The sequence below is a fragment of the Cibotium barometz genome, chromosome 65 (assembly GCF_041138505.1).
Source record: "Cibotium barometz isolate CiBa-2024 chromosome 65, ASM4113850v1, whole genome shotgun sequence".
Classification (NCBI taxonomy): Eukaryota; Viridiplantae; Streptophyta; class Polypodiopsida; order Cyatheales; family Cibotiaceae; genus Cibotium; species Cibotium barometz.
The window spans coordinates 12,570,394-12,591,880 of NC_141110.1; the positions used below are offsets into that span (position 1 = coordinate 12,570,394).

Here is a 21,487-nt window from a genome sequence, read left to right on the forward strand (position 1 = left end):
GAGCAAGCATGATATGACCTTTCTTGATTGCCACCCATGGAGGGAGGTTGTAATTCACCAATACAATAGGCCAAGTAGCCATCATGTGGACTTGAAGCTAAATAGATTAACACCCATGGAGGGAGGTTGTAATTCACCAATACAATAGGCCAAGTAGCCATCATGTGGACTTGAAGCCAAATAGATTAACACCATCCATGCCCAAGCCAAGACGTAAGTGACGAGGCTCATCTTTAAACTCTGGCCCATTGATGCTCCACATGTTGCCATGCTGGTGAATCAGCAACGATCCTCATGATGGCATCGGTCGAGTGCGATGAGTAGCATGCCACGTCATGAGTTCTATAATCCCCTTACATTTAAACATGTGTTAGATGCGACGAATGATAGGGAAGTGTCTCAAAACCTTTCGGGGAACTTTATCTCCTTGAAAATCATCCCTATAGCGGCTCTCCCCACATTGTAGACACTGTGTTGCATCTTTATTAACCCCTTTAAATAGCATGTAATCATTAGGACATGCATGTATTTTTGTGTAATCCATACCTAGCATAGAGAGCATTTTACGACACCCATCTCGTGAGCTCGGTAATAGATTTTGAGGGGAAGAATCTTCTTGAGAAGCCTACAACATAGGATAAGAAATCATATGTCAAAATATTAGCAAGGAGAGTATATAGAACATGAAATATTTTCAATAGAATGAGGCGGTCTTACCGGAAGAAGACTTGTGACACTTGCATCACTCCATCCATAAGTTGTTTGCAAGTTCAATAGCTCCAAGTTTGCTCGCACAGTAGTGTAGAGTATGAACATCCCTCTCATAAAAAGGTATGCTTGCCTCTCTATGCAAGGTTTCCTCCTTTTGTGACATTGGAGCTTGCTCGCTATCATCTATGAACTCCATCCTCCAAAGAAGTCATTCACCATGTCGTCCATGATGAAATTCTCTTCCTCCTCATGTGGCAATGGTGGAGGCACCTCATTCATTGGTTGAGGAAGTTGAGTCTCAGCCATGCTTTCCATATGAAGCCTTGCCACCTTCTGCATTCTACCTGATGTCACCGAATGGTGTGGCATGTTACCTAGAATTCTCCTATGGTTCTCCTCCATGTCATCATCTGCACTTGGTCGTGCCACTGTCTCATGAAGACCATATGTTTGAACATGCTCAATTTATTGAGAGATGTAATCATGGTGTTGTGTGTATATGGGAAAGCACCCTAGAGGTGCAAGATATTGTGGCAAGACAAGAATGCCATATGTAATATTGAATGGTGTGTGAGTGTTGACCAAAAGAGTGGAAAAGGAATTGCCACATGGATGATGATGTGTAAAGTGGGATAAGGCTACAAAGCCTATATCATTGTATGGTTCTTTGTGAATGCAATAGTGAATAGAACTTGTCTTGAGTGTGCAATCTCTCTCTCTCTCTCTCTCTCTCTCTCTCTCTCTCTCTCTCTCTCTCTCTTATGGAGTTCTTAGTGTGGTATAACCCACCTTAATCTATGCTTAATCTTGTGTCTATCACCATGGTCAATCCCATTTTTGGATTGTTAACATGGTATCAGAGCTTGGGTGGGCTCTTGGTCATGGTGATTATTTATGTATAGATTTCTTGGTTATGAGTTCTTTGATTAAGCATTATAGATCTCTTGCAACAACAAGCACAGGAATTGTTGCCAAGATCATCACATGGAAGAGAACAAAGCAGTCAACTGTAGATGAGGGGAGACATGCCAGCAAAGAAGGGGCTTTAGCTATGGCTAGCCCTCAAACGACAAGCGTGTAGCAGAAGCAAAGAGGAGCAGAAGCTCTTGGTTTTGGCTGCATACACAGCTATGCGCGAAAAGAAAGGAGTAAGAAAAACTGGGCAATGAGGACGACAAATTTGCAAGAAGACTGGCAGGAAGCATACAATACAAAAGCTGGCCATGTGCAGTGATAGAGTGGTAGAGCTGACAGCATGTGTTAATTTTGAAGATTTTTTTAAAAAAACCCTTAGCCATTATAAGGGTGCATTCACACACACCAATTTTCAAAGCTTTAAAGAAAATGTTCACACACACATTAAGGGTCCCCTGCCCGGTTGCGACCAACCGGTTGCGACCAAAATGGTTTGTATGATTTTTATTTTTCCCTCACAATTGATGATGGGCAATTGTCCTCGAGCCTGCATGCTCAATTGATAATGGAAAATTGATGATGGGCAATCGTCCTCGAGCCTGTGTGCTCAAAACATGAATATTTTGTAATCACCCACATTGGTATGAGGTCGCCCTGCTCGAGCTCACCTAGAAGCTCGAAATGGTTGTCATGTGATGTGTACATGAGCGATGCACGTGTGAGGTGCATGCGCATGGGTTGGTTCCCACCTAAACTTCTACATTCAAATTGGACTCAGTGGTTCCACTGTGAGCGAGTTGGCTCAAAACGGACTTGGTGTCTAAGATGGTAGACACGCACACACATGATTGGTTGATGGACACTCCAATGTATCATTGAGGGGGAGTGTTGAGAGATTGCGTTTGTGCAATGCTACATTGATATGGGTGATGGATGATGGGTGAGTTGTGGAACACCTCGATTAAGAGGGAGTGTTGAGAGATGTAATCGTGGTGTTGTGTGTACGTGGGAAAACACCCTAGAGGTGCAAGATATTGTGGCAAGATAAGAATGCCACATGTAATATTGAATGGTGTGAGTGTTGACCAAAAGAGTGGAAAAGGAGTTGCCACATGGATGATGATGTGTAAAGTGGGATAAGGCTAGAAAGCCTATATCATTGTATGGTTCTTTGTGAATGCAATAGTGAATAGAACTTGTGTTGAGTGTGCTATGCTTAATCTTATGTCTATCACCATGATCAATCCCATTTTTGGATTGTTAACACAATTGTTATACGATGTTGTTGTATATACTGGCCCTTGCATCGATCACACACACATCGAATTTTTTCTCTCAACCATGCCTTGAATCCAACTTCCAGCCCTTGATGATCACTATCAGACATCTTTAACCTGGCCAAAATAGATTTAGGGTTCATACAAAACACACAACAACATCCAATACTGCCAACAAAAAATTACCCAGGTTTTCACAACAGTATTTTTTTGTTGCACAATAGCAAAAATCCGCTGCCCCACCCAGCAGAGAAAATATGCTGTTCACCAGCGAAGCTAACAGCGAAATTGCATTGCTCAGCAGTGACTTGCGAAACTATGACTCCCGCCTAAATCACTGTCTTGAGACAGGTGTTAATACCTATCTACTTTCCTATCCTGCACATGCACAGCCTACGCCTACAGCTTGAGTTTTCCTCCCACCTCAACTCATCCCTCAAGGTTGTTGGATCAATCAAGTCTCCCTCTCCAAGGTAAGCACTTTCTTGCTTTCTTCATGGTTTCATGTCTTCTTCCAAGCTTTCATGGAAAGCTTGGACATAGTTTTATGTGAGCTTCTTTCCCTTCCCCTCTCTCCTTTTCTTCCTTCCCGTGTCTTTCCTCTCCCTTTCTCCCTTCCCGTGTCTTTCCTCTCCCTTTCCCTAACCCTAGCCTAATGCATAGAGCTATAATAGAGAGATTTAATGGAGAGCTCTCTATCAAATCTTTCTATTAACCATTCTATGCATTATGCTAGGGTTTAGGCTTAACATAAACTAGTTTTTCCATTCACTTATGCATTAAGAGTTGGGTTTAGGGTACTCATCTTTTTTCTCTTATTCTTCTTGCTTGCTAATATGTTAATGAGGACTAACTTTTTTATTTATTATGTTTCTTTTTTGTAAGATTATTCAAGTGAGCAAGGTTTTGGGCATAGCCTCTCATGCGGTAAGCCCTCTTTCTTAATTTGTGCTTGTTATCTTTGTGTTTTTGCACCCTTGGGTGCCGGGGATTAAATTTAGGTCAATAGGCAATAGGCTTCTTTAAGCATATCCCTCTTATGCATAGGGCTACGCATAGGGTTTATGCATAGGCTATGCATAAGCCCTATGCATAGCCCTCTTATGCAATAGGGCTTATGCATAGGGCTTATGCATAGGCTATGCATAAGCCCTATGCATATCCCTCTTATGCAATAGAGCTAGGCTATGCATAGGGCTTATGAATAGCCCTCTTATGCAATAGGCCTTATGCATAGGCCTTATGCAATAGGGCTTATGCATACCCTTATGTATAGGGCTTATGTATACCCTATGCATAGGCCGTTGATGACACGGAAGCGGTAAAGCTGTTTACGCCCTTATAGAGTGTCACACTTCCACACACACATACAAACACACCCAGAACACCAGACCCAAGAGCATAAACAAGAATTATATTTCAGAACAGATCTTCATCTTTGCAGAGTTGGATATCCAAGATATCCTCAGAACCGTCCTCTTCTAGTACCCACTCACAATCAGCCCACTCCAGCTCCTGGTCGCTCCCAATCCCTTCACTCTTTTGCTTCTTTGCAACCGACCCCTTCGTTCTCTGCACTGTACCTCAACTGAAGGCCACTCTCTCCTACGCCACCAGCACCCAGCACACTGCCAGTTCTCAAAGCAAAAAACCAGTCACCCTTCTATCTTTGTTGCCAACCCAACAACCAGCCCAAGCCATAGCACCAAGGCGGCTCCTTCCAACCAGAACCATCAGTCACCATAGCAGCCTCCAACTTTCGCTTCCTCTGTCGCCAGCAGCCTTCGCAGCAGCCCACCTTGCTCCCTCTATATTCTCGGCCTGCTCTTGACGTTCCCCAACTGTCGTCAACAGCTACGCCAACCCAAGCAAAACACAAAGCCCTTCCTCTAAAACTAAGGCAACACCTGTATCCACAGCCAGTCCACCACACACGTTCTCAATCTTTCCCTCCGTAGTAGGCGGCAACCCAGTCCCTGCAGGCAGTGGGATCCCCCCACGACCACTGCTCCATGGGCCTCTCCCTTGTCGACTCCTCCCTGTAGAGCCGCCCACGTCTCTCTCTCTCTCTCTCGTCTCAGCTCTCCCTTCACCAAAAAACCCACTCTCCCGCCGCCCCTCTGGAAACTTCTCCCTTCGTCAATCCTCTCGCGCGCCGATGTGTGCTGGCGAAAACGTTGGCTACAGCGCACACAGCCAAGTGGCTATTCAAAAAGATGGCCACATTAATATTTGTTTTTTATTATTTTTATTAAGCCCAAAAGGTGGCCACAATGCTTAGAGTGCCCTTTCTACAATTCCCTCATATGCTTCATCAATATACATGGTGCCAACACTTTTCCAATATGAACACAAGAGCTGCATCCGCTATTTTCATCAATACTGATGGTTGTGCTTTCACTTCCCTTACTCAGCAAATTTTATCTCAAATAAAACTCAAAGCTGACCCAAACTAGTTACATATTTCGTGACACTCTCAGTACTCTGCAGAGTATGTACACATTATCAGCCTCTATTTTTGTCCACACACTGTATATGCATAGCCCTCTTATGCAATAGGCCCTATGCATAGCCCTCTTATGCAACTAATGAACTAATGAACTACTGTTTTGATTTATTATGATAATCTTTTGTAGGTCTATTCAAGTGAACAACCACCAAGGGCATAGACCATGCAGCGGTTCATATGGATTCGGCTGGTAGAGGTAAGCCCTCTTTGTTTATGCTTCTTCTTTATGTTTTTGCACGCTTGGGTGCCGGGGATTAGGTTTAGGTCAAGAGCCTATAGGCCTTATGCATAGGCCATGAGCCTAAAGGCCTTATGCATAGCGTATGCATAGGCCATATGTCGTACGCATGCAGCCTATGCATAGGCCGTGTATGCATATGGCATATGGCCTATAGATGGGCCTATATAGGCATATGGCCTATGCATACGGCCTTATGCATAGGGTATGCACATGCTATGCATAGGGTATGCATACGGCATACAACCTATGCATATGGCATACGGCATGGCTGGCCTGCTCAGTGTGCAATGGCGCGGTTGAGGGGAGTGTAATCCAGTAATTAGCTGTACGATTCTGAGCGCTCAGACCTCCTCTACACTTTCCTCTGAGCGCTCAGACCTCCTCTACACTTTCCTAGATGAGAGCTCGCCGAGTTCTTGCCTCCACGAGATGCTAGAGGTCCTCCACTCGCAGGAGGTTCAGCTCCACAAAAAAAAAGGGAATAAAATTGACCTATTCTACACCACAAAAATGACCTAATCTTGCCAAGCTCTACATACCATGTTAGAATTTGGTGGTGCTCATGTTAGATCAAATATGTGGAGGAGAGAGACTCACAAAATACAAGAAAAGATCTTGCTTATTAAGTTGCTCAAAATACACCTAAGTTTCATGCTCATAAAATGTCTTCTAGCTCCACCTTTAAATATGAAAAAGATGCAGGGGAGAAGAGAGCTTGAGCTCTTGCTAGCACACACACACTCACAAAACCCTAAAAGAGAACACACAAGGTGAGAGACTGAAAATCTTCTTCTTCTTCTTCACTCAACACTCAACACACCATATACAAAGATAAGAGTACACACATATGAAAAGGTACTCAACCAAATACATACTCAACACACAAGGTGAGAGACTGAAAATCTTCTTCTTCACTCAACACTCAACACACCATATACAAAGATAAGAGTACACACATATGAAAAGGTACTCAACCAAATACATACTAGGGTTCTCTATAGTGTGAACCCAACTAAATGAGATGGCGCTATAACTATGCCAGTCTCTAGAATGGCTGTCACACAGCCTGTCATCCCACTGGCCGCATATCACCCATGATCTCACCAACCATGCCAGTGGTGTAAGTGTGGGGCCTATCCCCCCCAGGCGGGTCATCAGTGTCCACCGCCTCACTAGATGAGCTTGATATCTCAACAAAATAGGTGAGCTAGTGGACCATAAGTCCATTCACACACACACCCTTCTCCTCCCCTTTTACATAACCTTAGTCTCTTAATATTGTAGTGGATAGAGAAGAGGGTACGTGAATGTGCTCGGGGTGTCTATCCATGCTGGGGTGCATGTATGGGAGACCCCACTAGATGAGGGCTCTTCAAAGATCGTTTCACCCTCTCAGCCAAACATGTGTGGCATGGCGATCACATGTGAATGTGCAATTGGGACCGGGGTGCCATTGAAAGAAATGGAGGCATCAAGGGCATGCAACCATCATTGAAAAGTGTCCATGGTGTGCGAGGAATCTTAAAAAGGCTTCAACGATGCGTGCACAAGCCCAAAAAAGGAGTTTTAGCTCACTTTTGCCTTGCACGTGAATGCACCCTTCAGGTTAAAAGTGGTCTTTTGAGGTGCTTTATGCATGTAAAATGACCCTAGTGAGTCGGGAGTTCTGCAAAACAGGCATACGTATTCTATTGTGGACCGTGCTACATAGCACGAGTTGTTTTTTGTTCAGTCTTTGCTTCATTACAGGCAGCTTTTGCATCAATTTCAGTCAGTGGCCATGGCTGATAACAGCAATGATGTATTTCGCATGTTGTCTGCTGAAGACAAACTGGATGGAGACAGCAACTACCCACTTTGGGCATACATGATGCAGCATGTTTTGGTTGCAAAAGGAGTGTGGAACATTGTGCAGGGTATGGATGTACGTCCAGGTTCTGTGGATGTAGGATCTGTTGAGGATGTTGCAGGTTCTAGCAGCTCTACTGTTGCTGCTGTTTTACCCACTGCTGAACAAGCTCGTTGGGATGGTAAAGATGCGCAGGCTCATGCCTTGATTGCACTTTCTGTCAAACGTAACATCACCCCACATATTCGTTCAGCTAAAACAGCAAAACAGGCTTGGGATATTCTAGCTGGTTTGTATGCAGGTCGTAACGAGGCAAAAATCGCTTACCTGCGTAAAGAGCTAGAATTGAAGATTATGCAAGAAGATGATGACATGAATGTTTTTCTTGCTGAGATTAAAGATCTCAAAGAACAGTTGATTTCTACAGGTGAGATTATTCCTGATCATTCTCTTGTGCAGACTGTTCTTGATGCTTTACCTGAGACATATCAAACTTTTGCTTCCACGTGGAGACTTCTTAATGAGGACAGACCTGATGCTGTCAAGTATGATACTTTAGTCAACAAGAACTTGCAAGAAGCGCAGTCCAGGCAAAACAGGGCCAGGCAGAGTGCAGTTGATCAAGCATTTATTGCTGCCCAGCAGCAGAGAAGAAGTGGTAAGGCAGTCCCTTCCACTGTTTCTTCTCCTATTAGTAGGTCTGCAACTTCTTCTCCTTCCACAGGTAGCAACAATAAGTCTGAGAAGGCTCTTGATAAAGGCAAGAAAAAGACCAGGTGCAACTATTGTAAGGCAAATGATCATGTCATTAAGAATTGCCCTAAGCTAAAGGCTAAAGAGGCAAAGAAGAAAGAGTCAAATGCAGCCACAATAGCGGATGCTTCTACAAATGCAGATTCTGCAAATGTTGTGCAGGATACAGAATGGGCGTTTAGCGTGTATTGCCAGTATGACCCATCTGTACATGATGCATGTTTGGCAGTTTCTGTTGACTCTCATGTATGGTATTTTGACAGTGGTGCTACAAAGCACATTACCTCGCATCGTGATATGTTCACTTCTCTTGAGGCTGTCCCTAATGGGAATACTGTCACACGTGCCAATAATGCTTCTTACCCAGTTAAGGGCGTTGGTAAAATTATGCTTACTGCTGCAAATGGCAGTGCTTTCACACTTTCAGATGCTTTGTATGTGCCAGGGATAAAGAAGAATCTATTGTCTGTCTCTGCGCTTGCTAGACTTGGACTTGTAGTCAAATTTGTGGATGACAGATGTACTGTTCATGATTTGACTTCTGGTGATACGATTATTGTATCTGGCACCTTGTTTCGTGGGCTGTATAGGCTCAATTCTTATGACAAGTGTGTGGAAGATTCAGCAAATGCAGTTTCTGATGAAAAGGCAGTTTCAGATGCAAAACTATGGCATGCTCGTTTTGGTCATCTGAACTTTGCTAGTTTGCTGCGTTTGCAGAAATTTGATATGGTTGCTTCATTGCCCCCTCTTGAGGCACCATTGAAACATGTTTGTGAAGGCTGTATTTTGGGCAAAATGCAGCGTTCTGCGTTTCCAAAAGATGGTTCTGTGCGGGCCACTCGCAAATTGCAGCTTGTACATAGTGATGTATGTGGGCCTATGCAAACTCCGTCATTTGGTAAACACTTGTACTTCGTGACTTTCATTGATGATTACTCAAGGCATGCATGGGTATATCCACTAAAGGCAAAGTCCGAAGTGTTTTTGTGCTTCAAACAGTTTTTTCTTATGGTTGAAAATGTATCCAATTGTACTGTGGGCACCCTCCGTACTGATCGAGGGGGGGAGTACATGTCTAAAGAGTTTGATGTATTTCTGGCTAGTCGTGGGATAAAACACCAATGTACAGTTCCGTATACCCCTCAGCAAAATGGTGTTGCTGAGAGGAAGAACAGGTCACTTATGGAGATGGCACGATGTATGGTCAAGAGCCAAGCTTTGCCACATGCGTTTTGGCTTGAGGCTGTCATGTGTGCTGCATATGTACTCAACAGGTGTCCCACTAAGGCTTTGCAGTCTATTACTCCATACGAAGCGTGGCATGGCAGGAAGCCTTCTATTGGTCACTTGCGTGTCTTTGGTTGCTTGGCCTATGCTTTAGTGCCTGTGCAACAACGCAGAAAATTGGATGATAAGGCTGTCAAATGCATTTTTGTTGGTTACAGTGCTGAGAGCAAGGGTTACAGATTGTATCATCCGCAGTCAAAGCGTATCTTGATTAGTCGAGATGTTGTTTTTGTGGAAGATGCTGTGCAGCCCTTGTTATCATGTACCAAAGAGACAGGTGTAAGCTCACGGGATGTGTTTGATACGTTGTTGCCTCTCTTTACAGGTGGGAATTCAAATGTAAGTCCTAATGAGGCAAATATTCAGCCTATGCAGATTTCAAATGACATCATAGATCAGCCTATTTCTGATGCAGATTTACAGGATGTAATTCATGAGGATAGGGCTGAAAATGAGCAAGCTAGAGGTATGCCTAAATGGCTGGTGCAAACCTTGCGTGATAGTAAGATTGATGCACCTATGACTAGTCGTACTCGTTCAGGTTTTCAGCATGCCTCTTATGCATCAGATTGTTATGCTTTGGCTGTGTCTAGTATGTGTGAAGAGGAAGAACCTCTTTCATTTGATGAGGCACAAAATTCAGAAAATTGGTTGGCTGCAATGCAAAGTGAATATGATGCTATAATGAAGAATGGTACATGGTCTTTGTATGATTTGCCTATTGGTAAAAAGGCCATTGGATGTAAGTGGGTTTTTAAATTGAAACGAAAATCAGATGGCAGTGTTGATCGCTATAAGGCTAGACTTGTTGCAAAGGGTTATGCTCAAGAAAAGGACATTGATTTTGATGAGACCTTTGCTCCACTTGTCGTATGACTACCATTCGTAGCATTTGTGCATTGGTAGCTCATAATGGTTGGAATGTACATCAGTTGGACATAAAGACTGCGTTCTTGAATGGAGATTTGCATGAGGAGGTGTATGTATCGCAGCCTCGTGGTTTTGTTCAAAAAGGGCAGGAAAACAAAGTGTGCAGGTTGAAAAAGGCTTTATATGGTTTAAAGCAAGCTCCACGAGCTTGGTATGAAAAGATACATGCATATTTGACTGCACATGGGTTTCAAAATAGTCCAACAGAAAGCACTTTGTATGTTAAACGTGTGGATGGTGTACATCTAATCATTGCTCTCTATGTCGATGACATGCTGCTCACAGGACCAAATGAAAGTCATATTGCTGATTTTAAGGCTGATTTGAATGCCTCTTTTGAAATGTCAGATTTGGGGCATTTGCATCATTATTTGGGCATACAATTTAAGCAGTGTGATGGAGGTATTGCTTTGTGCCAGACAAAGTATATTGAGACACTGTTGCGGAGATTTGGCCTTGAAGACTGCAAGCCTATTGCTACTCCAATGGAGACAGGTTTGAAGTTGAGTCTTCATGATGCTGGAGATCACTTTGATGTCACACTCTATCAGACAGCTGTTGGTTGCCTCATTTATGTATGCATTACGAGGCCGGACATTCAGTTTGCAGTCTCACAGGTGAGCAGGTTTATGCATAGCCCAGGGTCTCAGCATTGGAAGGCAGTTAAACGCATCTTTCGCTACTTGAGTGGCACCATACATCTTGGGTTGTTTTATCCCAAGGGGGGATCGTTGCCGCCAGATTTACATGCTTTTTCGGACTCAGATTGGGCTGGTTGCTATGACACAAGAGTGTCCACAAGTGGTTTTTGTTTCATGCTCGGTAGCTCATGCATATCTTGGTTGAGCAAGAAGCAACCTACTGTGGCCACTTCTAGTTGTGAAGCTGAGTACAGGGCAGCTTTCACAGCTACGGTTGAGTGTGTGTGGCTCAGACGGCTTATGGCTGACTTGGGTGTTGGACAGGAGTCTGCCACCTCTATCTTCACTGACAGTCAGAGCGCATTGGCAGTTGCGAGAAAACCAGTTTTTCATGCTCGCACAAAGCACATTGAGGTGCATTATCACTATGTCAGGGAGAGACTCTCAGCAGGAGAGATCAGCTTGGCCTATGTGCCAACACAGGACAACCTCGCCGATCTTTTCACAAAGGCGCTTCCTCGTGAGAAGTTCGAAGCTTTCCGCAAAGCTTTGGGCTTGCTCCCCTTTGTGGATTGATCTACTTCGGGCATGGCACTCCCCTATACATGAGTGCCAGCTCTCGTTCACACCATCACTCCCAGGGGGGATTTGTTGCCATATATATAGGCAGTGATGTGTGTGAACACACTTAGGACCGCCGGGGCACTTTTTCCCTCTTTAGGAGGTTTTTTCCCCCGGCTTGTATATACGCCCATCCTTCTAGGGCTAACTTATCTTTGTACATTGACACAATCTAATACACTTTGTGTTGTGTGCATTCTTGCTTCTTCTTCTCCAAGCTTTGTGTGCTTTCGTGCAACCCTAATTCCAACAAAACCCTCTTGATTAGGCTCTCTAATCACCAAAATCTCAAGTTTTTTCACACATCAAAATACAACAAAAAATCAAAAAAATGCATGCCAAAGAGCCTACTTGGCACAGGGGCTATGGAGGCTCCGTCGGATTCGAATCAAAGATGGCATAGACAAGTAGAGGATGGCGCTCCTCCCAGGCAGTGGTGCCAAATATATTTCTCAACATAGGTGGATTAGAATAGACCTTAAAATAGGAATTGCATATGCTTTCTCGAAGTAAAAATGTCCCAGGCAGTGGTGCCAAATATATTTCTCAACATAGGTGGATTAGAATAGACCTTAAAATAGGAATTGCATATGCTTTCTCGAAGTAAAAATGTCCACTTCATAATTCACACAAATAAGAGGCATTGGTGGGCTCCCAGCACAATGTCTTATCCCTTGAATATGAAGGAACAATTCCACCTTAATTTCATTAAAGATTCTATGATCTAAAGGTGTTTCCCATATTTTCTCCAATTTTCTAAGTTTGTAATCAAGTTCGGTCTCTAGATGCATCACAATATGTAGAGTCGCACTTTAGACATCACAAAGATAGAACACAGTACAAATAACATACAAAATCCATTAAGATAGATAATTTCCAGCTCCAAGATACACAATCTAGCTTCCACTTATCACTTAGGCAACATTTGACTCTTAGCTTCATCACCAATTGACTAGCTATTGCCAAAAGTTAAGATGTTCTCCGTATAAGATATGACTCCATTAATGACATGGCAACATGCAACACTGTTATTAACCACACTGCTTTTTAAGACATCTATGAAGCCTTTCTTAAAGAAGTTCCCAAGAAGGCAAGTCTATAGATCTTTGATTGGACATTATTACCACTAGAAAAAGGCATTGTAGCCACCACTCAAATAATCATGAACAAAGGAAAAGTAAGAATTAAGTAGCCACATACCCCAGCACTCGCCACATGTGTATCCCACCATTAGCCTCTTCTTATTCCTATCATCCAACTAACTCTTATTACTTACTCTTCCTTGTTATAACATCTCCCTTCTTCACTTGAGTCGCCTTCTTATTCTAACGTCTTATTCTTCTTACTCAACACCATTCCTTCAATCTTACTTATTCCTCTCCACCATACATTAACGTGGACACCATAAAATTAGGATTCATAAATGTTTTTATAATTATGCAATCCTTGGTGCATCCAACTTCTCAAGAATCCTATGAAGACCTGAACCATAAAATAACAATAATCAAGAGCTAAATATGCTCAAGCCACAAGATCATGCTTATGATATCCATGCAACTATGGGAATGAAGATGATAAATCTTTTAAAATCTCCTAGACTTGAGGGTGTTTTTCAAGGCTCTCAGACAACATTTTGATGGCTTGAGGCAACAACATGCATATGACACCAAAGGTGGCTTTAACATGCCAAAAAATTTTGTTCACACTATGTGCTTAATGTAGAACAATTTAGGAAAGTTTGGCTCGAAAATCCACAGTGGGGAAAAGTTAGATATACCATGTAAATGAGGATTAGTATCGTTGACTTGCTTACCCTTATATGGCCAAATACCATGTAAATGAGGATTCGTATTTTTAATTAATTTTGAAAGAACACCGTAATTCCTTAAAGAAAAAGGGGTCATTTTATTTATGTAAAATTCATAGGTAAGGGGTTTTATACCCCTTGAATGCACGTGATACATGGGTTTCTTAGTAGTGTACTCCCGAGATCAATACATAATTTTATTCTTGCAAAAATGGGACAATTTTCTTACATAATAGAAAAATGCTTTCTTTCTCTCTCAGTAATGTGGTAATACATTACCATGTGTGAGAGGGGGAACTCTTGCATACTTGTGAGTAATTTCTCTACTCTATTCTACTACTACTTTGTATCATGTATTACTTATTCTCTATTCTCTATTCTCTACTTTGTATCATGTATGAGAGGGGGAGCTCTTGCCATTACTTGTTGTGAATGATTTCTCCAATATCTACTATATGTTATGTATTATAATGGTAAGCACAATAGGCAAGTCTTGAGGAGAGCCCCACACCAGCCCGCAGAGCCCCACACAACTCCACTCAACATCCACACATACCCATTAAATTGGAGCCCACATCCATTATTGCAGGGTGACAACATGTGGGAAGGACATGGTGGATAACTTTGGCACTCATTGACATGAGGGCTATATATTCAGTTGAGCTATGTGCTAAGTTTCTAATGACACTTACAAACACGCATTTCTATTAATAGATTTTGACAAACATAGAACCATGTTTTTACTTTATTTTAAGAATCCCTTTTTCTCACATATTTTCCTAGAAAGAATAGCTTTGAGGATATAGGGAGAGTGCAAAGAAAGTTGAGGGATGGAGATGGGTAGCTAGCCTTCTTCCAGGAGTGTCACCGTACCAAATCACCCGATAAAATCTCTTGACCAAAATAAGATTTTGAGATAATGAAAAGCTCATTAAACTTAGGTTACACTTTAACGTTTTGTATTTCTTAAAGCATATAAAATAAAATAAAGTCATATGGATAGCTCAAATGGTTTTCATTTTTCTCCAATGTTTATACACTAAAATATACTTGGATCATCCCCATCTAGATTTCCTTTTTAGAGAGAGAGAGAGAGAGAGAGAGAGAGACAGAGAGAGAGAGAGAGAGAATCCACATAAAGAGGGATACAAATAAGGTGACAAGAAGCACATGATTATTGCCATCATGAGAAGGGCAACATATCAACATGGCTTGAACACTTATGTACTTTAAAGATAGAAGAGATGAGAATTACGCATAGAACAACTTAAATAGCTAGGAATTGCAAGTTTTAGTGAAATAGATTCCAAAACCATAATCTATGTCACAAATCAAGGTTTAACTTGTCCCTAAAGGCCACATGAGTTTGGAAATTTTAGAAAAGTAAATCACTCAACACATGAGGTATTCCACACCTTGACATCCTTCTTGGAAGATATGTGAATAAACATAGCTTCGATGCTCTGACAAGAGTGTGTTCTTAAACTTAGAAGGTTCCCCTGTCTTATCTAAAAGTTGTGGGAGTGGAGTCAAGATTGAATCCCCACTTGAATAGTAGAAGTAGCCAATTGAGTAGCGAGACTTCGTTTCATTAAGGACCACACGATGCAACCCGCTTAGATAATGGTTATTGCTCCAAACCTGACACAAACATTATTTTTTTAAAAAGTTTTTCATTAAGCCTAACTTATTTTGTTTTAAAATATAACAATAAATATGTCACAAATTATATAAATAGTATTGGAAAAAAAACAAAGTTGGAAGGCTCCTTTGAGTTGTATTAAAATTTGTGTGTTATGTGTGCATGTGCATGTGTGTGTGGGTGTCTGCACATGTGTGAAATGTGTGTGTGAGAGAGTGAGTGTCATGTGTGTGTGTGTGTGCGCGTTCGTGTTTGAGTGTGTGTGTATGGGTGCATGCATGTGTATGTGTGTGGGTGTACATGTGCATGTGTGTGCGCACATGTGCATGTACATGTTTTTGTGTGTGTGTGTGTGTGTGTGTGAGAGAGAGAGAGAGAGAGAGAGAACCTAATAGAGAAACTCATTTAAAATAAATTAGAGAAAATTTATTTAAAATAAATTAATGGTATCATGTTATGCTGGTATGATGGGGAAGAAGAGTAAGATAATGTAAAAATAAGTCTTCTATCAGTATCTAACCATGATAACATCATTTTAGGGAACACCCAAATCTTGATATGACATGCTTGTATAAGAATTTGGCAATTATATGCCTTTTGTTTGGCTTTTGCTTCAACCACTTAGTGAAATAGTTGGTGGTAATAATTATATATTTGGCTTGCATCTGTTGATGTGTAGCCAGGCTAATGGGTCTAATAAAGTCTATTTCCCATTTTTCAAAAGGTTGTACCATAACGATTAGGTCCAAAGGCATCCTATCTTCTTCGTGAGGAATGTTTCTCTAATTAAGTCAATATTAGGTAATTTGGGAAAAATCTCACATTTTGGGAATCAATTACTCCATATAGTTTTGGACATATCTTAAACATACTAACTCCAAATTTGTCGGAGATCATAGATTTAGATTCTACTCTTCAAGATCTTTCCGATGATATGTCACATGAGGAGGTTTTGACAAACTTTTGGACAAGTTCACCATGCTCCCATTTTTCAAATGGGAATGGGATTTTTCCCAAATTATCTAATATGGTGTTAATTGTGTGATAAAAATTTAACGTCTTAAGTGCATGCCAACTCTTACAACACATCAAGTATTACATCACTATTAAAATGAGTGATGCTAGAGTGCCAAGACACCTAGTCAAAGTTATCCCACATGAGAGAATTGAACCCTTAACTTGTTTCACTTAGCCAAAATTGATCTTGACCTTGTCTTCTTTACCATTACCACTATAGATTACTGAACATAGGATAAAACAAAGCATGCAATTTTAAATCGCCACCACATAGAGCACACACATAAGCCCTCCACCATAAATATAATGATATCATAACCCCATCATCTTGGCACATAAAACACACATAAGCCCTCCACAAATTAAACGATATAAAATCTATTAGGATTAATAATTTATGGTGTCCATTAGGATTATTATTATGATGTGATGATGATCCACATAAGGATTGTTGTTATTATGATATGATGATAATAAGGATGATGATATGATGATAATAAGGATGATGATATGATGATAATAATGATGATGATAGGAACATGTTGAAGTTCAAGAGCCTTTGGATTGTGATAAATTCCACCCTTGTACTCTCCTCAAGATATTGACAAGTTAAAGAAACTCCACCCTCACAAAATTAGGTTACTTAGAGGACTTATTTATGACATCTGATGTGTTTGACTAAGAATAGGAAATTTCCTTATTTACGACATCTAACATGTTTAGCTAAGAATAGGAAATATCCTTTGTGTTCACAATTTCTTACATATAGTTATGTACCCCTATGCTAGGCAGACAAAAATTGATTATCGGCTTGTAGTAGTATGATCTTAGACAAAATTGATCTTGACGTCGTCTTCTTTACATTTACCACAATAGACTACTGAACGTGGGATAAAACAAAGCATGCAATTTGAAATCATCACCACATAAAGCACACATAAGCCCTCTAGAAATATAATAATATAAACTCCATCGCCTCAGCACATAAAACACATAAAAGCCCTAAGAAATATAACGATATAAAATCCATTAGGATTTATAATATATGATGTCCATAAGGATCATCACCACATAAAGCACACAGCCCTAAGAAATATAACAATATAAAATCCATTAAGATTCATAGTTTATGATGTCCATAAGGATTATTATTATGATGTGATGATGATCTACATAAGGATTGTTGTTATTATGATGTAATGATACTAATGATGATGGCAACGATGTTATCTACTGATGATTATGTGTATGGATTATCATTACGATATCATGATGAAGATTTTCATATAATTAATCATTTTCTTAATGATAGTGGGCTAAGTTTGATGAGGGAGTCAGATAAAACAGGTTGTCTTTTGACTCGGGGGGTTCTCCTAAAAATAAGTGAGTATAGATAGCACGTGAGTTCAAATGAAGGGGTTTTTTAATTTAAAATTTTAAGGTAAACTTACATAAATACATATAAAGAAGGGATTTTTTTAATCAATTAAAAAAAACCTGTAAGTCTATAAAGAAAAAAGGGTCATTTAATTCATGAAAAAATCATAGGTAAGGGTTTTTTTAAATACCCCTTAAACACCTGATATATATAGGGTTTCTTAGTGGTGCACCCCTTGAGTTTTTTGATCAGATAATGTAGAGGAGGCACATACATGAATATGAATGAGGAATCCAACAAGCTTGATGGCTAAAGAAGAGAAGGTAGAGCACATAATGCCTTTAAAGTAGGAGTGGAGAGAAAGTTCTTAAGGAGAGACAAAGTTTAGGGGGTTTCCTAAAGGAAACTTACGGCCAATAATTCCTTGCTGAAAGATTCTCTAATTGAAGAGTTGACTTTGGAAGCTATTGTTACCCTAAGAAGTAGGGGCTCAAATAGTGGGTCTTGGATTTGGTTTATTTCATGATATGTAGGGCATCATCAGACATGTGGGGAAGATTAAGGCAAAAGAAAAGAGAGAAGCTAGAGGTAAAATAAAGCTCAAGTGGGGATGCTTACAAATGAAGAGGCAAACAGAATCTCTATCAAGGCAAGAAAGGACCGAGAATGCGAAATGTTAGGAACTTCTAGCTACTATGGATGAGAAGTTAAGAGGCAAGTGTTAGTAGGTGCTAGAATGTCAACTTTCAAAAATAACAAAGGGATTGTGAAAAATGCAGTTAAAGATTTCACGTGACCCAAGAAGGGAGAGATAGTGGGACACATAAAGGTTGAAAAGGATAAATGGTTGACTCAACCAAGGGAGATCATTAAAAGGTAGGTTGATTACTTGGGCACAATCTTAACTTTGAAGGAGGATTTATCTTGCACCAGATTTAAAGCTGAGGACAAAATCTTAAAGTTGTTACCTAAAGTCGTTCTTCGTGACACAGATGCAAGAATAGAGAGGCCTTTGGCCATTGGCCATATAAGATGCATGTAGGCACACCTTCTGCCTGCTTAGGCAAGAAAAAACTCCAAGCTGGGTTGGTCTGTTAGCCTTCCCTTACGGGGACCTTGTTTCAAACCTTCAATAGAGCTTTCTTAGCTAGGGAGCTTGCTGTGGAAGATGGATATCCCTAAGAGATGCATAATTTTTTTATGGATGTGGGATTTACCCTTAGGGTATAAGCTGGTCAAGAGGAATTTAACCTCACGTTCTTGACCTAGATTCATGTCTACTTCGGAGAATGGAGACATGCCCAAAACTACTTCGGAGAATGGGGACATGCTTTTTGGTCATGCCCATTAATAAGGAGCTTTTGGACTGATATGAACACATGGATTTTCTTGCAACATGAAAATAAACTCACATGGGCAAGCTAGTTGATTGAGAAAGAGATTAAAGAGGAGGCAAAGCTTAACCTCATAATAACAATGTTTAGGTACTCGAAGGAAATATCACTGTCTAAGAAAAGCAGGGTACTCAATGCAGGGGCTGAGCAAGGTCTGAACAGTGAGCAAGTGAAAAGGGTGTGCAAAGCCAACTGTGTCGGTCTTACAACAGTGAATAAAATAAAAGAGACAAGGCTTCTGAATGGCTACAAAGGCTATTGTAATTGGGTGTTAAGGATCATAGCTCTTAATAGATTATGTTCGAGAAAGAAGGCAGTGCACAAGCTAGGGATGACTCAACACATACTGGGCAATGCTCATGATGCCTCACGCTTTCTTTTTCTCACAGAATTTCTATGAGACTCGGGCCTAGACTACCAGTTCAGCAAGATTCACTCAAGAGCAAGTGTGCTCCAAAGGGGGGTGATTTGTAAAGCTGCACCTAAAATTGTCAAGTCGTGTAAGAAGATCAAACAAGAACAACACACTTTTTTTACTATTATGGATCTCCCTGTTGGAGGAAGACCTGATCTCAAAGTGTGGGCTGAAGGAGATTGGTGAGTCTCCAAAAGGGGTTGCTAGCTTTGCCCTCTTGTACTCTAGCATGCAACTTGGGTTTTAGCTGAGATGGGACCAGTCATCCTTCATAGAAGTAGACGAGGCTTGGAAGTTGGTTTGTATGCTGTTAAACTATGAAGGCTAGAATGGTGTGTATGGAAGCATAAATTTTTGTTTCCCATAGTATTGTTTTGTAGTTACTCTCCGGTATAGCAAGTTGTGAAAGCAACATGATTCTGTAAGGCGGTAGTATCACGTATAGATGATTCTTTGCCCTCTTGTACTCTAGCATGCAGTTATAGTAATATGTATAAATATTTCTTTTTAAAAAAACTTGATCTTTTTTTTTTGCTATAGATCAATGTAGAGGATTAGGCTAAGGCCGTTACACGCGAGATCTCCTCTCTGTCCCCTAAAATTCTAATTTTTTTGGTGACGCGAGATCTCCTCTCTGTCCCCTAAAATTCTAATTTTTTTGGTGTGGGTGTGTGAAGGGAAGGTATTACGTAATGAATGTGTTGATTGCTTAGACATACCTGGAAGATGTCACCAAGGTTGACAACTAGGGCATCACGTCTGGGCTTGACGGCGATCCAGGTTCCATCCCGCTGCTGCACCTGCAGACCCCCAACCTGGTCTTGCCATAGCAAGGTTAATACGGACACATCGGAATGAGGGGGGAGGCCTAGGGTCTTCTCGGGTTGGGGGCATGGGGGGTAATGGCTCAGCTTCAAGCCAGGAGTCTCCCCACTCTTTATGTACTCTTCCACCACTTCATCCCCTTTGAGGCCCAGCCCTTGCAGCAGAAGTATCGTCAACTGTTGCGCTAGCTCGGTGAAGCCAGTGGTGCACTCCTCCAAAGCATCACTGAACACAGGCTAATCACATCACTGAACACAGGCTAATCACATCTTGTTAAACCCCTATTAATCGAGTACAAAATAGCCAGAAATTCATGCGGCAGAGCAAAATCTGGCAATTACAACACAGTTGCTCAAATCTTGACACAGCTATAACTAACTACCTGAAAGCCTGCTGATCTTGCTCCTCATCCCACAAGCAATTGGCAACATACTGTATGCTTTCCTGGCTAGTAGAGGCTACTCTGATAGCCTCGGCCCACCATTTGTTGGGGCGATCGATGGGGCTTCCACACATGTAGCGGGAGGGGAGGCTGTACCGGGCGAGCAGAGAGTTGCCGGCTCTGTATTTACGCTCTAATGGGAGAGAGAAGAACTTGAGGCCATAGGAATAGAGAGTGGCTAAGGAAGAGAGGGAGATGTTATGGTTGAAGACTTGGAAGAAGCCACAACTTGCTGCAGCTTGTGAGAGGCTACGGACCAAGGGGTCACGAGGAGTGAGGTTCTGAATAAAATTGGGAGAGGCGGAGATTAGGGGTTGCAGGTCGATTTCCGGGATAAGATGGCTGTCGGAGAAGAGATTGAAGGGTAGGCAGGGCCTGAGGTTTGGCTCCCACTCGAATTCCTCCAAGGAGAGGTGGCCATTTAGGAAGGCCGCCAGACCCTCGGTTTCCGCCGCCATGTATCCGACTGCGTAATCCTGGAGGTGTAAAAGGTTCTGATTAACTACTACTAGCCAAGCGAAGGCGCACTGCAGTCTGCTACCACACACGACACTCAGCTTTTCGAAGAAAAACGCTGGCCATTTATTTGAAAGTCAGGGAAGCCGTCCGTGATCCGAGCTATTTCTTGTGTCCTTTTTTTTAGGCCATGTGATAGAACTCCCCAATACACCTTTGTGTCCTTTTTTTTAGGCCATGTAAGAACTACTCTCATTCAATAATTCATAGAACTCCCCAATACACCTTTGTGTCCTTTTTTTTAGGCCATGTGATAGAAACCTAAGAACTACTCTCATTCAATGGTTCAAAGCTAATCAATCCTCCACAAGCTT

General features: G+C 41.5%; 1 protein-coding gene across 1 annotated transcript; it reads right to left on the reverse strand.

Moving 5' to 3' along the window:
• Positions 1–14,795: 14,795 nt before the first annotated feature.
• Positions 14,796–21,250, reverse strand: LOC147602928 (gibberellin 2-beta-dioxygenase 8-like). The gene is made up of 3 exons (XM_086797322.1): positions 20,598–21,250; positions 20,110–20,440; positions 14,796–15,185 (listed from the first exon to the last, which is right to left on the reverse strand). Exons 1-3 carry the CDS (start codon positions 21,113–21,115, stop codon positions 14,937–14,939), a joined length of 1,098 nt encoding a protein of 365 aa, XP_086653448.1. The 5' UTR covers positions 21,116–21,250; the 3' UTR covers positions 14,796–14,936.
• Positions 21,251–21,487: the final 237 nt, after the last annotated feature.